Here is a 17655-nt window from a genome sequence, read left to right on the forward strand (position 1 = left end):
ATTTCCGTTCAGTTAATTCTCGGAAAACAGATGGGACGGCCATGCGTTGTGCGGAGGAACTGGCAGCATTCGACCAGCGGTGGTGAGAACTCACGTGTGAAAGGGCTCGCCGCCGTCACACCGATCCAGCCGCTAAGGCCTAAAGTAGTCTGACGTAGCGTGAACGCGCGCATACGTTATGTCACGTTGGCGAGAACAACATCGTCTATAGTTCGACTGATGGTTCGACACACTGGCGCCGCCAACATAACCAGACGCAACCAATGCACTCCAACGTGCCTGGCATCTAACGACACTCACCCGCGCACTGATAACATCATACTATAAACGCGTCTTTTGAGCCGTCGAGGAGAGGGAGCTGGAGGACAAAGTAATCAGGCACCGTTACCTGTGGTGACGAGGCACTTCAAAAAAACATTCTTTTCTTTATTTTTCAATGAAATTGAATGAAATGTGCGCAGTTAATGTATTTTTACGAGCTGATTTGAAAGATGCAATTACTTTTTTTTTTCTGTGATAAACATTTGTTATATCCAACGCAGTATGTTCTTTGTTTGGAGCCTAATTACCTAATGAACAGAAACTTGCATAGTAACGTACAGCACACGGAATCGTTCGGGAGTGTTCACAGTGTGTTGTAAGCTATAAATCGTTTTAGACCATCTTGAAGCAAAGTTATAGGTTGTCAAACTTGGTCGTAAAAATTTTCCATATCGATCGTTTTTTATTATCAAGGTGTGAGCATTTTTTATGAATAACTTTGACAGCCTATAACTTTGCTTCAACATAGCCTAAAACAATTATTTATAGCTTATGACACACTGTGAACACTCCCGAACGATTCTGTGTGCTGTATGTCACCGTGCAAGTTGCTGTTCATTAGCTAATTAGGCTCCAAACAAAGAACATCTTGTTTTGGATATCATAAAAGATATTCATTATAAAAAACAAAAAAATTGATTTTTTCAAGTCAGCTCGTAAACATATGTTAACTGTGCAAATTTCAGTCAAATTGTTTAAAAAATAAAAAACTTCTTTTGAAGTGTCTCGTCCCTCATTTTCCGGTAGGGGAAGGATTCGTAACTTAAAAAATTTTTGCAGGTTATACCGGCGAAAATGTGGTATATTTCAAATTGGCAAAGCATTTACTATCCAGGCATGCAATAAAAAGGTCATTTTTGGAGTGCATTTCTGGATTTTTTTTTGCCATCTAAGCATACAAAAATGGGGTCAGTCAGTGCATTCTATACATACACCACTGTAGCACGGGCATTGTAATACTAATGTGGTATAAATTTTGTAATGAAAGTTTATTGATCTTGCTGGTGCACGTATGATACACCAATAGGTAATCCTTAAATTTCTTTACCTGGTCCCTTCCATTTGCAGGTGTATTCTGAGCAAGCTTTTAGACCTGTGCCCCTCTCCACTCATTTCTCATGGATACACGTAACTAAGCTCAAATACAAGTCGTTAAATAGTAATTTTGATACAACCTGATGTTATAGTGTGTTCTTCATATGAATTCTGAGGGCCTTTTTCTTCTATTAGCACTGTCATCTATGTGAATTGTGTTGATGCGCTTGTTTTGCACACATTGGTGGGTTTACAGGAAAGGAAATCCAGTCGAACCCACTTATAGCAATATTGAAGTGCCAGGAAAATTCTATTGTTATAACCGGATTGTATGAAAAAAAATTAAAATACTGGGATAGAAGAGCTGTTGTGAGAAAACTAATGGTGGGGAGGCCAGTGTCCCTCCCCACCACCTTCCTGCATCCAGCTGCCGATTGTCTTGACTCGTTTAACTGCTTAACTCTGCTTCCTCCACGCTCTGATCGTGTGTAACAAGCTGCGGCTGTCGGCGTTCAAGAATGGCAGTGCTATAACTGCAAAGAGGGCTTATGGGCGGCAAGCAACACGCGAGCTCCTCCAAGGCATTGTTTAAAAAAATTCAGGAAAGTTGCTGCAGCAGCTTGTCAGCTTGAGAAATCCAGAGGAAATGCTCGGGAAAGATTCCCACAAGCATCTCGCGACCCACATACTTCTCACTGGCTTGAACAGGAAAACCCCATGTCCTTTGGATTTGCTTGCTTTATGCGAAGCTTGCCGACATCCTTCTCAAAGGCTTCCAACTGCTCCACGTGCTGTAGCGAAAGGCTCCTTGCGAGAATGAAGCCCCGGAGGGGCTGAATCATCTCCAAGGCCTCCTGTGAGGACAATGTTGAGGCAGCCTGCCCTAATGCATCATCGCTGCGGTCATCGCCATCGCTATTGGATGCAAGCGCGTTCCCGACAATCACCTCATCGGTTAAAAGTGCTTAGTTTGCAAATCTACAGCAGTGCACTTTCTTTTCGCCGGCAACGTCGTGCATTGCCAACGATCAGCGGGTGTGTCAGCCGTTTTCACGGTGAGTCTAAAGAGGCTGAGAAACCATGTGGCCAGGGACAGCTGTGATGCAACCAACAAAGACGAGCATGAACGACTTAATCCGCTGGCAGAACTGCGCAGAATGAGGGACCAGTGAGCAATGTGGGAGCAGCGTGGCTGCACAGCACAGTCAGCGCAGTCAGCGCAGTTGGCGTGGTTCATTTGGGTTTCAGAGGGAGGCGCGGCATAGAGCTATTGGCGCAGCCCATTTGTGTTCGGAAGGGTGGAAGAACGTTGGGAGAGGCGCACAAGGCTGGCATGTGGAGAAAGCTGGAAAATCAGCTCACGGCAGCTGTTGGGGTGGCAGGCGATCGTGCAGAGGCTCAAATTTTTCTTTTTTTCTTTTCGAGGATTTTGCATTTCATTACCTTTCGGCACGGTCACTCAGCAGCCAGACTTCATCGTTTTAACACATAAGGCGGCATGGGGGCGTTGTAAGCGGATTATTTCAGCATATAAAACATACAAAAGTTGGCAGTGCAGCAGCTCCTCATTGTCATAACCGATATATTGTTAAAACCAACATTGTTATAAGTGGCTTCGACTGTAGCAAAGAAACAAAGATTGCACAAGTGAAGGTTTATGTCGTCGATTTTTTTTTTTTGCCTGTGTTTTAGGTCTAATGAACATCAATATGTAGATAATAATAATAGCAATAATCTTTATTTGCGCGGAAACAAAAAATGAGGGGATTGAAAATAAAAAAAGGAGGAGGGGACGATAGCTCTGGGTGGCATCCTCGGCATGGTAGAGTGGTGCAAACCTGTATGAGACGTGCCTCCCTATCAGCCATAGACTGAGAGAGTGTGAAGGGTGGGTCTACACTTACAAGATGTGTATGCAAGAAGGAACAGAAGGAACAATATTAATGCGATGGAGACTAACATAGTTCACTGGAGGCTCAGCTACATCAATTTTGTTTTGTTAAGCTGCTATGTGAGCGGAGCGTGAAATGCATTTAAATGAAGCTAAATTAATTTTTTTTCTCCACATAATGGGATTCCTTGTATTATTTCACAATTCGCTGTTGTGTAAAGGTCGCATTGTTTGGGCATTAGGCCACTGTAATGCTAAAGAGGCTATTAGCAACATTTTTTTCACTCACATATTTGTGCTTAGTGTACAGTTGCTGGCATTTCACACGTTTCCTTTAGCACCTACTTAGTATGGCTATAGTACAAGAGGATTTAGTATAAAAACGAATGCCCAGTTTGTACTTATGTAATGCTGCAGAGTGATGACTTCAGTTTTTAATGGTTTCTAAATAGTCGCCCTTTTTTAAGAATCTGCTGTTTGCTTTATCCATTTCAAGCAAAAATAAAGTTGCACAGTTGGCAAACTTGAGAGCAAATTAAGTTTTTCCTTGTTTTGTTAGTAAATACTCTACATAACCACATGAAACTTAGAAAGTGGTGGCGTTGTGCTTTTCAGGCACTGCACTTCTTGCAATTCTAAAACTTTCTCATATTTTTCGGCAAAGCAAAAGAAAAAAACAATACACAATGGAAAAAAATGTGCACACAGTCGAACCCACTTACAACAATCCTAGATATAACAATCTATTGGTTACAATGCCCACATTTCAGTGAATTTGATTTTCCAACCCTATCTATTGAAAGTGCTTCCAGCTATAATGAACCGACTTAATGAATGTCGCCGACTTCTTACTAAAAGACGTCATCCTGCACCACGGCGCCCCTCGTCAGTTGCTTACGGATCGCGGCCGCTACTTTCTATCAAAGGTCGTCGATGATCTGCTCCGCTCCTGTTCTACAGAACATCAGATTGCTACTGCGTACCACCCTCAAACGAACGGCCTCACCGAGCGACTCAACCGCACACTCACTGAAATGCTCGCCATGTACGTTTCCAACGATCACCGCGACTGGGACGTCACTTTACCATACGTCACTTTCGCATACAACTCGTCCCGTCACGACACTGCCGGATTTTCACCATTTTTCCTTTTGTATGGCCGCGACCCCACCTTGCCTTTTGACACGTTGCTACCTTCCGCAGTACAGTCACCCAGCACTGGTTACGCTCGCGATGCTATTGACTTAGCCGCCCAGGCCCGAGCTGTCGCCCGTCATCGCCTCAAAGTCTCGCAAGCTTCTCAAAAGCGACGCTACGACCTTCGGCACCGAGACCACCATTTTTCACCTGGTTCCCTTGTCCTTCTCTGGATGCCTTCACGTCGCGTCGGCTTGTCGGAAAAACTACTGTCCCGTTTTTCTGGTCCGTACCAGATCTTACGCCAACTGTCCGACGTGACATACGAGATCGCCCCAGTCGGTCAGCCTTCAGTGCCTCCCAACGTAACCAGCGGTGTTGTTCACGTCACCAGGCTCAAGCCCTATGTCCCCCCATTAAGTGAGGCTGTATAACTTGCACCGGGACGGAGCTACCCCGCCGGGAGGGTGATGTTACGGTGAAGTGAAGGAAGAAGTTGAATTGGACTAGAGAAAGACGAAGTCTGGCAGTTGCCTGAACGCCATATTCATCATCTGTAAATATACGTTATTTTACACTCGTGGGCCTGCTTTCTTCCCGCAACAATATTTTCAACATAGCTGTACTTTTACAACAAACGCTTCGAACCCAGTCACACTAAAATGAGGGCACACTTCAAGTACCAAAGCATAGAATTGTGAAGAAACTGCACATGGCAGTGTGCACCCTGCTCCAATCCAACCACAACAATGATACGGCCTTCAAGGTGAACGAGCAACTGCTGCATGCAGATTTGAAAGTCTCAGAGAAGGTCACGTGTAGTCACGAGCTTTCAATGCGCACCTCCAGGGAGGAGGTGTGCAGCATAAACAGCATGGCGCGGGGCGGGTGCCAGTATACTGTATCGGATGCTACAACAGCATCACCACGTGTGTTACGCCAATTTTAATGATTTGGAATGGCCACCTATGTCCTTCCACCATGGGAACATCTACCACTCAAGCATTTCTGTTGACGCGGCCCAAGTCCGCTAAAATGCTGCACCACGTGCTGCTGCCACGTAATGTTGTAAAGGATCGGCAGTTACCATGCTGTTATCAGGATATCACGGTTCGGTGGCGCTTATTTTATGGCGTCTGTGTGGCTGACATGCAATCATAATGCTAAGACTACAATGTCCGAGACCTTCGCAGAATGGTTGCATGCCGCAGTAGTTTCCGAAGTTTACATTTCCGGCAAACTATAATGCTCTTTGCTTTTGTATGCAGAATACAGTCATGTCCTGCTGGTAGTAAAATATGTCACAAGCTCTTGAATGAAAAATGGCGGCTGCGCTTGCAGTTTCGAAATGACAAGTGATCAGAACTGGACGCCATTTTGAAAGAGCTATACGACGGCGGATTTCGTTCTTTAGATGGACAGTTCTGACTGAAGTTTCCAGCTAGTTTTGGGAGTGCACTGGGAACAAGAATGACACTGAAAATCTGTTTTCTGACCAAAGTGCTGTCGGATTGGAACCGTGGACACCAGCTTCAGTGCGGTTAATTCTTTAGTGCTTTTAAGGCTGAGTCCATATATAACGAACTACTGATATAACAACCACTTTTCGCAGAACTATCGATTTCATTATAAATGGGTTCGACTGTGTTTGCTACTGAATGTATTTAATTTTTCTTGGACCACGTTATGCCTCGTCAACCATGCATGAAAAGGATTTCAAACATAATTTCACACATTTCAATATGTGTACCCATTTATATATATGTGTATGTTTGTGTATGAATGAAGGAGGCACTCCTTACCGGTTTGCCTGTTTACTTGCTCCAGGGCCGAGCAGCAGGCTCTTCCCAGGCGAAAGCATCTGACTCTGTTGCACAGCTTCGAACTGCAGCAGGCTTGCCCTCTGGTGGTGGTGGTAAGTGTCATCCCTGGTCTGACCAAGGAACCTGTACGGGTTCCGAAACATCCGTTTTCTTACCTTGACTTCATTCAGTGTCTGCAACTTCATGTTCATGTTGCTCGACCATACAAACTTTTTACGAACTATTGACTACCCTGAACCACTGTTGAGGCATTCATGCTTGTGTTGTGGTTGCTTATCTGCATCACAGCTGTTGAGCTTTTCCCTCTTACATGTGCCTGCATCTGTCATTGTAGTGTATTCATTGCGATCATAGAATTCTGTTTGGTATCCTTCTGACTGTCATGTCTGTTGCCTTAGGTGGAGACACTCAGAAGGAGAGAAAAGCAGAGGCCATGGCGAGAGTGTCGCCGCAACCTGGGGCAGTAGTGTCAAAATCAGCCAGCGTCAATGCTTCTGGCTCAGGGGTAAACAGCAGCAGCAGCAGTACCTCATCATCCAAAACAAGCTCATCAACTGCACGCCGGGAGTCAAGCCGGTAGGCATCTAGATGCTGTTCTACACTGGAGATGTTGAAGGCTTGAACATTCTTTTTCTTTTAAGTATAATACAGTGAACTTACATTGTGGGGTTCTCAACCGTGCTCTTGGGACAAAGGAACGACAACACAGTAGTGCAAACAATCACGAGGGCATTTATTGCACCTTTCATAGATCAATGCCTGCTAGCCGAGTGGCTATCCACAAAACATGCCGATGGGCGCGCAACAAATCGCGGAAGTCCGACTCACCGTGGCCGGATAGCGAGCAAATATGTTCGCCCCATGCTGGATCCCAACCCCTGGTCGTTCGCGCGTACAGTCACGCGAACGGTGCCGCGTTCGAAGGAGGCCACGCGAGACTGTGTCGCAGAAGCATGGATCGGCGCAGGTGCGGGACGTCCGCGGCGCTCACCGACCCGCAACCCAAGAGAAAGCGCCTTATCCTTTTAGCGCCCAAGTAACCCTGCCTGTAGGCAGTGTTAGCAACGCAACACTCGCGCCATCTCTCGTACTGTGCTTCAACCACTCCAACCGTCGCGGGCGCCAGGCCACGCGGTGAAGCTGCACTGCAGGAGACGGGAGCTATGCGGGAAAACAAGATATCAGGGGACGTGCGAGAGTCACGCATCCCTACAACATGTAGGGGGGATGTGGCTTTTGCATTGCAAAAAGTGGCCAGATTTTTTTTTTATATCACATTTTCAATTTCTGTATCCGTTTTTCTATTTGATTATAAGTTCACTGAAACCCACATAGGAGTGCTCTAAAATACTTGTGGCATCAGCCAGGGTGGTGAAATATTTCCTGGAAACCCAGAAAAATGGTGTTTCAAGCCACAATATCGCCAAAACAGCACAAACGAACACCCCCATCTTGGTCTCGTCGGAAAGTGCAATTCTGTCTTCAAATTTGCTACTTCAGCTATCTCATAAAGAGAGAAACAAGCACAAAAAGGAAACCATTGAAGGTCGTTCTCAAGTGTTCGATTGGCCGCGCCTGCCATGCGATTCCAGCGCTCTTTCCAATTGGGCCAGCATTTGCTCTATAAGGGCCATCGTGTACTCTTCACACCTCACGAGCTCGCGACCACCATGATTCAATAAGTGTGGAAATGGGTGCAGTGCGGGCATCACAAGAAGCACAGCCGATCCCTCTGTTTCTAGATGTTTCAGACCTGCAGCTGAGCATTTCGAATGTCAGCAGTGTGGACTTCTGGCATACAATCCTCAGACCTGTAGCTAAACACTTCGTGCATCAGCACCTCCAACTCTGTGATCAAGCATATCGCATGTGGACTTCTCGGACCCACAACCATGCAATTTATTCATACTCTTTGAACTTGGTGCTAAAGCTTTTTGTGAGTGCCTCCGACTCGACAATCAAGCACATCATGCGCAGGCTCCTCGGACCTGCGGCTAAGCATTTTGCATATCGGCACCACATTCTCCATGACCAGGCACATTGCACACCGAAGTCCCCCCACCACCACCACCACCACTCACCCCGTTTTTTTTTTTAATCCTCTCCATAGCTGGTGTGACAGGAAGCTTGCTCATTGAATTTAGGATATCCACCACTGGTGCTTGCACCTGGGGGCAGTGAAATTAGTGTCCTGGTTGCTTCCAGCTTGCCTTCCATACGAACCAGTTACACATGTAGTCATTGGTTTGCCTGACGGTATAGTGCCACAAGCCTAATGGTGCTTCCTTTTCTCTCCCATCAGGTCAGCGAACAAGGAGAGCAGTGGTGACAGTCACGACAAAATTGCTGGCACACTTGCCGACCGGAAAAGTGCATCCTTGATGCATGATGACCCTCGGCAGTCCAAGGATGACATGCACAAGAGTGACCATTGGTCAGAAATTAGTGAAGGTCGGTGGGGCACCATTGTATATTATTTTGGGCTATCCCCCTCATCTCATCCTCATGAACCACTGTTTACTTTTGTCTTATGGGTGACTGGACGTTAACACATGTAAAGGTTGAACTGTTACATCGCAAGGGATGCACTTACCGACACTCCAGCTCTGTTCATGTTGACTGTGCCATGTCATGATAAATGGAAAAAGAAAACACGTTCACAATGAAATTAACATAGAACACGCAGACGAATGCACTGTAATGGCATCTCCGTGCAAAGAGTGAGAGGCCACTCTGCAAGGTCTTATATTAGTGCGCATACTTCTGTTTTTTTTTCTGCGGTTCCCTAACTGCACCCTTGCTATATAATCGAATAAATAGGGTAAATGTTAACGAAAGTTGTAATAAGGCAGACATCTCCCAAATTCTTCTAACATCTTTAATAATTTGGGAGGTTCTAGCTCCACATAAGCTTGAATTGAGAACCAAAGACCATGCTTGTTGCTGTGCGTTGTATACAGTCGCCGACCGTTTATTTGGACCTCACGGGGACTGCGGAAATGTCCGAATAAACAGGTGTCCGAAAAAGCAGATTAAGAAAAAAAATGAAATCCTTTATTTCCACGCACTTATTCGGGCTCGGCAGTAGGCTTGAAGAAATCGTGAGTGCGCCGTTGCACGCTGTCCCGTTTACGCGCAATCAGATAAGCCTGAATCTCGGAGAGGGTCGTACGGTCACTATAGGCGGCTGAAAGCACAGTCACTGCTTGTGCAAGCTCCGCATGCGACGGCAGCGTAGCACATGGTGCGTCATCTTCCGACTCGGAGTCATCGTCCGGCGGAGCAGCAGAAACCTGACGAACGATCTCGCCGTCGTCGAGTTCTGCGCATGTCAGTACAGCAGTGTCAGCACTTGTGAAACTGTCAAATGAGACGGTGTCCGGAATCACAATGCAACCACTGCGCAGGTCTCGGCAGAATATTTTCCGCGTCAGTAGGGAGCACATCGGAAGGCGACAAATCTTAGGCCTCCCGGCACCCGCTTGCCGGCATTCCCCAGCGCAGTCTGCGCGGGCACTGTCGGCGCCATTAGACACTTGACGCGATGTTTCCGTACGCCACGTTGGATCACCGAAACCTCGACACAGCACACAACGCAAACACCACCGTGCCGACACCAGTCGCACAAACGAAAAACGTGCTACTCACAGCGTCGTGCGCGAAAGAAAGAAATCAGCTGCTGGATTGTCTTGACATGGCTTACTAAGTTCAAACCGGAACTACTGTACGACCACTCTATCGAACCAGGCAGAAACGATGATGATGAGCGGGGATTTCCAGTAGCGCCACTTCGTGGGGCAGCAAGGAGGCTCCGTTCAAAACAAAAATGGCGTTCAGCAAGTCGAACTATGCGCCGCGGTCAGAGTTGGTGCATGATGCCCTCGAACGAGTTGGCTCAAGAAGTGTCCGAAAAATCAGACGAGGGGTTGCAGGGCGTCCGAACTTTCGGCAGTTGTTATACATTATGGTCTATGGGGAGAATGGCGGTGCCGCGAAGCTGACCGAATAATCGGGCATGTCCGAATTTTTGGAGTCCGGAAAATCGGTCGGCGACTGTATTTATGTTCTGTGGATGCAAGTTAATGTCATCATTACATTGTGACATCTGTGTGTTTGAGCATCGAATTTTGCTGCTGTGTCCCTCAGTCGGTCCACTGCATGCTTGCAGAGCACAAGCGTCGGCGGTTGGACACTGCAAGCAACAGTGTGACCTTAGGTGGCGGCACCAGTAGCAAGGTTGGGGGCAGCCCACGGGCTGCCACAGGGGGTCGTGGTGGTAGTGGCTCCTCCCAGCAGAGCCCTAAGGTGGTGGATGATCTCTCGAGCAAGGTGACCTCCGCTGGGGAAGACCTGCGCTCTTCGTCTGAGAAGTGGGCCCACCCCAAGGACCTGCACGATGGGGATAAGGCTAAGGTCAAAAAGGGCAGCCGCAAGCGAGACCACTCCGAGGAGAGCGCCCCTGAAGGCAAGCGCAAGAAGGATGAAGACTCTGGTAGGCAACCTATTGTATTTCATGCTAAATTCCACGGTTTGTTCCAGGAACCCTAGAGTTAGGGTAACATCTAGTCCTGTGCTACGCCAGCTGTTGGGTAGATCTGCCTTCATGAGCTGACAATAATGAATAGAATCCACTGGTCATAAAGGCTTCCAGTTTCAATTGTTTTCTGAAGGAAATCTGGAAAGCAGAACATTAAGCAATTGAAGATTGCACATTATGGCCCACTATTAAAACTAAAACCTGATTGATGTTCAAGACATCACAAATCCATTTCTTCAACTTCAGAGGGACAAAAAAGTACTTGATTTTATTTTATGGACATTCTACTGTCACATGGTAGTGATGGTGAAGAATGCAGCAAAACGGTGAATGGCAAGACTAGTGTTTTATTGGGCGAACCTGTGCCCTCAAAAACAGGCTACACAATGCACAACGATAGCGACGAGCACAGTCGGCGATCGGCGAAAATCTTATGCTGCCGGTCAAGCGCATCTGCTTTTATGAACGAGGATGACTTCTTGGACGAGTTGGTGTTTACTTAACATGATGCTTTCTAGCGCAACAACTCGAGGAAAAAGAGAGCAGAGAGGCAAGAGGAAAGGAAAGATGAGCGCTCGTCTTTCCCTTTGCCTCTCTGTTGTTGTCGTTTTTCTTTTTCTAGTTTTTGCACTAAAAAGCATCATGTTTTATACATGAGTCATCGAAGGTTCCAGAGTAATTGGTGGTACATGCGTGTCTTCCAGAAAGTTACACACAATTCGCGTCACAGATGCAGTCAGATTACATACGCCGCGGTGACAACAGAACCATCGATAACATTCTAGAAACTTCCGATACATGCGGGCACATCCTGTGCTTAGCAATAACATTTGTTAGACGGTGAAAAGTGCTCAGCCGTGAAAGATGAACAAGTCCTCGTGTCAGTATATATCATTAGTTTTTTCCAAGCCTCATATAAGGATTGAGTTGTGATCAGTTGTTTAATACTACAGTCAACATCCGATTTTATGGACTCCTTAGGGAATGCAAGAATGTCTGAAAAAACAAGTATGCGGAAAACGCACCATTTTATAGGTATTTCTCAGATGGAGAGGGTCGAGGACGAAGGATCAGGTTTGCACAGCTCTGCCAACGCATCGTTGGGGTGGCTCTCGAAAGAGCAGTTTCTAAAAGTAAATAAAAATCTGACAGTGGGTGCCGTCAGTGCAGCCGGCACTATCTTCAGCTGGGTCAGCGCTACCTTTTAATGCATTAGCGGTGTGAAAAATATTGTTGATTCTCTTTTGCACGGTGTTCTGCTTGCACTCAATGTTTGCTTCAATTCCAGCCAGGGTCATATTGGTGTACACTGATAACAGCATCATCAATGTTTGTGCCAACTCGGAGCTCCTTCGCTGTGTAGGCACTGGCTCTTCATTTCACACTGTCAGAGTTGTCCGAATCCACCATCACTTGACGGATGATTTCATCGTCGGTTAACTCTGCACAGAATTCAAGATTGTCATCAGCGTTGACGAATCCTTCAAAAGTTATTTCGGTTGCAATCGAAATGTCAGGGGTGTGCAGGTCGGTGAACACAAAGTCCATGGAAAGAGATTGATCAGACACTTATCTCGGGGCAAGACAGCCGTCTTGGTGCCGAGTGTGAAACCCGTGTGGCGAAAGCAGTTGTGAAGCGTCTCTCGTGTAACCACCTGCACGAGTCCACTAACGTGTCGACAGCATACCTAAGGTCAGCGGTGTAACATTTGCCGCTGTCTGAGCACAGCACCATGTGGATGAGCACGTGTGACCTGTACAGAAGCTTCAGGTTGTAGATCACACCTTGGTCCATTGGCTATGGATTGCTGTGGTGTTCGGTAGTGAAAATTCTATCTGTATAGCCTTTAGGTCTTTGATGTGGCCATGCATAGCACTGTTGTCTAGGAACAGCAGAACTTTTCCATTCTGCTGTTGGAACTTTCTGGCCAACTTGCGAATGTACACTTCGATGTACAATATGATGGCTGCGGTGCTATGGCTGGCTATGGCTAGCGGATCGGCATGTGACACTAGGGTTTGAGGCTCCGAGATAATCAAAATGGTGGTGATGGATGCCACATTGGACCTGTGGCTAGGGGTAAAAAGTACAGAAAATCAGACTGCGAAAGGTTCGAGCGTCCGAAGTTTTAGGTGTTTTTATACATTGGCTCTATGGGGTACGTGGCGGTGCCCCGAAGGAGTCACAATTATCGGGCGTGCTCAGAAAATCGGACGTTGACTGTAATTGAGTATTTTCAACAAGAGACAACCATATTGTACCTGTCAATTCTTAGTTACCTTAGCTCTTGATAGCTAGCAACATTGTTATGGCGAACAAATGCAGCAGCTGACTTTCTTCTACAAAACTTTTAAGCATTAGGCTGTTGAACTTTATTATATTTGATGTGAGATTTGCCTTCCTTCTTGATTCAATTCAATATGTTATTCGAAATCAACTTATTTGGTTTTTGCACACCCTTAGTATTCAGAGTAGTGGCACACTTCTGATAAACTTATTGTGCTCCCTGTCTATCCAGCCAAAAGCTCGAGCAAGCGCAATGGGGAGGATGTCAAGGAGAAGGATCGCTATAGGAGGGTGAGGGATGTGCAATCCTTCCCAGGACTGCCTCATGACCAGCCACTCTCCTCCCTCCAGGAAGAGGTATCGCCCAAAATTCGTGGGGAACGGCGAGCCGATCGCGATGACAAGAAGCAATATCCTTCCTGCCTCTGTTTGTCTGGGAGAGTTGGGGATGTTTGGAAAGTTTGGTGATGTGTCTGAAAAAATCTATCTGCTAGCTAGGAGGAATCTCTTTTGAAAATATGCAGTAGCCATGATGTGTTACAGTGAATTGGCAAACACTGTGTGGGGAAAAAAGAAAGAAAGAAAGAAAACGTGCTCACCATTGCATTTTATGCACCAGGCTCTTACAGAAGGGTAAGTTGTGTGGGAGAGTTGGAGGGTGCATTATAATCAGTGACAGAGCTGCTCCCAAAGCTGTCACGTCGGCTATTGAAAAAGAACTATGGAGCCGGTCATATTAAAGTCGCACGTAAAGTGCTGTACAGTACATTGTGTTGGTGAAGGAGTAGGCAAAATGAACTCATTTCGTAATTGTATCACTAGCATTTTTGTGAGGTAAATTTAACAACAAATGGCAGTGCAGTCATTTTTTCATACGGTGCATACGAGCGCAGTTTGCTTGTCTTTATGACATGGAAAATGTAGATGTGGCTCTCATGATGAAACTGCTGTATTTTCTCACATATAACTCGCAAAATTAACTGCATACAACAATGCTCAAATCTTTGCAAAAACAAGTCTCCATTCATGGATGGACGACTCATCCACATCTTATCTTCGACCAGCGACTCTGTACTCCCCACTCTTCAGCAATGCTGATAAAGCTGGATTCATGCAACAGATGTAATTGCGGATGAATCAGTCATGTGACGTGTAACATGAATCTGATCACTTTGCAGTCAGGATTCTCACCACTGAGGATGACAGTGTGGACACAGCCCTTACATGGGCGACAGCGACGGAGCCAAAAATCCTATGATTTGACTTCCACCATATCTCGCCCACAGAAACAGGGACCATTCGGTCACATGATATGCACTCCACAAAGTCAAATCGTGATCAACAGGCACGATCAGGGAGAGGGTGGGTTTTCCTAGGCAACGTGCATGCTGCCGTAAAGCCACACCTTAAATCAAGATTTCCACAATCCCGCACCCCAACTTTAATGCTAAATCTTTTTAATTTGTTGTGCGGGTTAGGCATGCAAAAATATGCTACATGCAAGAGAGAAGCCCCAGAATCTGCAGCTGGCACTTCACCCCATATAAGCAATGACAAGTGCCACCATAAGTTGGGCAAATGTAGAAGGACATGCATATTTTGCTTAATGTGTTTGAAAAAAAGATTTGCACTTACCACTGCTCTTTTCTTGCTAAAATTTAGCAGAAAGATAGCATGTTGGAGTCTGTCTCATCCAGTGTAACATATGGCACAGTTAATTGCCTGGTTTTTAAAGGGACTGTCAACCGATTTTTAAGGACGTAGTATTTTATGCGCAATGCAAAACTCGCCCTCAGTAGGGGTTACGTTTGTAGCGGTTACTTCCAAAAGCGTGTGGATATTTAGTAAGTGGAATTTTTCGATCTGAGCAGCCTCTAAAAAAGTAAGAGTCCCTCCTCCAGCAACGCTGAGAAGTGAGAGTGATGTTGATAGCCCACCTCGTAAATTGTGAAAGCAGCCTGTCGTTCTGCTTTCACAAGAGCGAGTGTAACTTTTCGACCTTTTCAACCACTTTTGAAAATAAATAGCTGGTGCAGTAAGTTTGCGTTGTTGTACAGCCATTTCTTATATTTGTATAGAGTTTTCCCCCAAATACACATCTACATCATAGCTGGCTGGCCTCTGTTGTCGTCGTTCTGTTGACAGACGAGCCAAGCCAACTCATCGAAAATGAAGGCAAAGGCAGCACCACTTTTCTGCTCACTACAAACGAAGGCTTATCAATAAGCACATTGTAAGTCAGGAAAAACTTACGATAACGAAAAGTATATTGCATTTCAATACTATTAAAAAGACCAGGAAGCACGTACACTAGTAGAAGGTCACGTGGCGGACCTCTTATGCAGCTTCATGTTTTTACCGCGTCGGGCACCAAAGGTCATTTTTCGCCACTTTTAGTGATGAATTAAAAATACGTTTATTGAGAAAAACATGGCTCGTTTTAGCCACCTCGATGGGGAATCATTCCATCTGCGGGGTTATCTCGATTCATGTTCCTAGTGGTTGTCTGTCCCTTTAAGAAAGAAGTGCAAAGTTGCCTTCATTTACGGGAATGCGAGCTGCTGCCACGATGGTGCAAGCATAAATTTGCGTCGCCGCCTGCTGGCAGCTACAGAAAGCAGCCGGTCAGGGAGAGTGGCCGCTTGTTGGCCGCTTTACTGGAACACATGGCAGCCCTACTACCTGAAACGCTGCTTTCTGCAGCTTGCGGCAGGCGGCGACGCAAGTTTATGCTTGTTCCATTGGGCAACTGCTCGCATCACCGTAAACGAAGGCAAATTGCACTTTCTTTTCTTAAAAATCAGGAAATTAGCTGTGGCAAGTGTTACACTGAGTGACGTAGACTCCAAAATGCGATGTTCATGCAAAATTTTAGCAAGAACAGTGCAGTGGTATGGGCAAAATCTTTTTTTCTAATACATTAAGCAAAATATGCATGTCCCTGTACAATGTAGAGACACACCCTTGGAAATTTAGGAAAGTAAGCATTGTGTTGTAAAGTCAAGCCTGGGTAACTCTCTTGTTCTTGCATTTTTTCTTGTATTCTCTTCACTGTGGCAGTTCTAGTTGCACTTTGTGCCGGTGTATTTGCCTCCTTAACTTGTCATACTCATCGTTCGAGTAGCAGCAGTTCGGCATCTGCAAAGAAGAGGTCATCATTCTGATCACCATGTTCCAATTGGAGAGTGCATCCACTTGGCTGCTGTGTCAAGCTGTCATCGGTCACCCGTCCCTGTCGCCTCCAAGAGTGCCTGTACAGAAGCAAAAGTTGTGTTAATCATTACAAACATTTCATTGTGTTAGCAATGTGCAGCTGTTCATGTTGCCTGTCTCATCCTCCATCTCCTGGCCTGTTTCTGTACAATAAAAATTATCATGGTGCCAGGAAAGTAACTCCTCATTATTCGGTGTTCATGCTGGTTCTTTTTAGCACTTGAAACCCTTCAGCTCGAATCTGAAAATGTCATTGCGCAGGCCTTGAGGTAAGTCTTCGTAAACTTGGAAGCAGACAAACATAGCTTGCATATTTTCTCATCTGCTCTGTGCCACTGAGTCTGCATGGCTCAAACTTTATATCGGCACCTGACTTGTGAGGTAACATTGTAGGTAGTCACTCTATAGGCCCTTTTTGGGACTCTTCACCAGTGGAAATTGTAGCTTATTGTAGGCACTATTAACATGCGTACTTCCTCGTTTCATACAAGGTGATGTCGAAAACTGTTGAGACTGGCTCTGCTTTGAAGAAAGTAATTTTAGTGCATTCAAATGCTATCGCCTTTGAAATAGTTCCCTTGTGCAGCAATACAGCACTTTGTGAACCCGTCCTGGACGTCGTCTTTCCCAGAACTGTCAAGCATTCTTCTGCACTGTGGACTTGATTTAAACAATCGTCTCAAAATGGTGACTATTGAGCTGAGTTCTATTTTTGGGAAGAGAGCCTGATAAGTGGAAGCAAGTCCTTACAAATTGCCTGTCTTTCACGTTGAGGATCATCACTAGAAAACAAACTTAAGTGCATGGGTAAGACCCCGAGACTAAGCAACAATCGTCGCCACGGAAAAGTTTGTCTCCACAACTGTAATATGGCTGGGTATGTTCACAGTTCAACACAGTGCATGCTCGCAATGTTTTTTGGCAATCAATGTTGTAATTCGTCCCAAATGGCCAGACTAAACGAGTTCTACCGCCAAGTTATAGGTAATCTGAGGGCGACTGTTGGTAGAAAACAGCCTGATCAGGGGTGCATGAGGAGCTGGATGCTTCCCAACAGCAATGCACTCTGTCACAGAGGACTCTGCACACGTTTCTTGCTGAAAACAACATGGTTTCTACCCAACTAGTCTGATCTGGCTCCTGCTTATTTCACTCTTCCCAAAGTTAAAAGCCAGCTAGAAAGTCTCCATTTCTGCACAATTTCCTTAAGCTTTAGTCACAGAAGGGTGCTCGCCTCAAAGAGATGTGCAGGACATATTCATGAAGTGGCAGGAACGCTGCGAGCGCTGTATTGCTCCACAAGGGGACTGTTTGAATGCACATGAATTCAAAACAGCCTGTCTCGAGATGTTTTGATATTACCATGTATGTACATAACCATTACTGTCTCGAAATGTTTTGATATTGCCAT

At 45.8% G+C, this 17655-nt stretch overlaps 1 protein-coding gene across 3 annotated transcripts in view; it reads left to right on the forward strand.

The window, feature by feature from the left end:
• The window catches only part of tho2 (THO complex subunit 2-like protein), a 113815-nt gene extending 97381 nt beyond the window's left edge, over nucleotides 1-16434 (forward strand). For all 3 annotated transcript variants that reach the window (XM_050182723.2, XM_050182725.2, XM_055073519.1), the window contains 6 exons: nucleotides 6212-6299; nucleotides 6606-6783; nucleotides 8510-8658; nucleotides 10376-10699; nucleotides 13264-13441; nucleotides 16141-16434. In XM_050182723.2, the coding sequence (XP_050038680.2) occupies nucleotides 6212-6299; nucleotides 6606-6783; nucleotides 8510-8658; nucleotides 10376-10699; nucleotides 13264-13441; nucleotides 16141-16195 (972 nt within the window). In that variant the 3' untranslated portion in view covers nucleotides 16196-16434. The remainder of the gene's footprint in view (nucleotides 1-6211; nucleotides 6300-6605; nucleotides 6784-8509; nucleotides 8659-10375; nucleotides 10700-13263; nucleotides 13442-16140) is intronic.
• Nucleotides 16435-17655: the final 1221 nt, after the last annotated feature.

Source organism: Dermacentor andersoni, chromosome 4 (genome assembly GCF_023375885.2).
Source record: "Dermacentor andersoni chromosome 4, qqDerAnde1_hic_scaffold, whole genome shotgun sequence".
Taxonomy (NCBI): Eukaryota; Metazoa; Arthropoda; class Arachnida; order Ixodida; family Ixodidae; genus Dermacentor; species Dermacentor andersoni.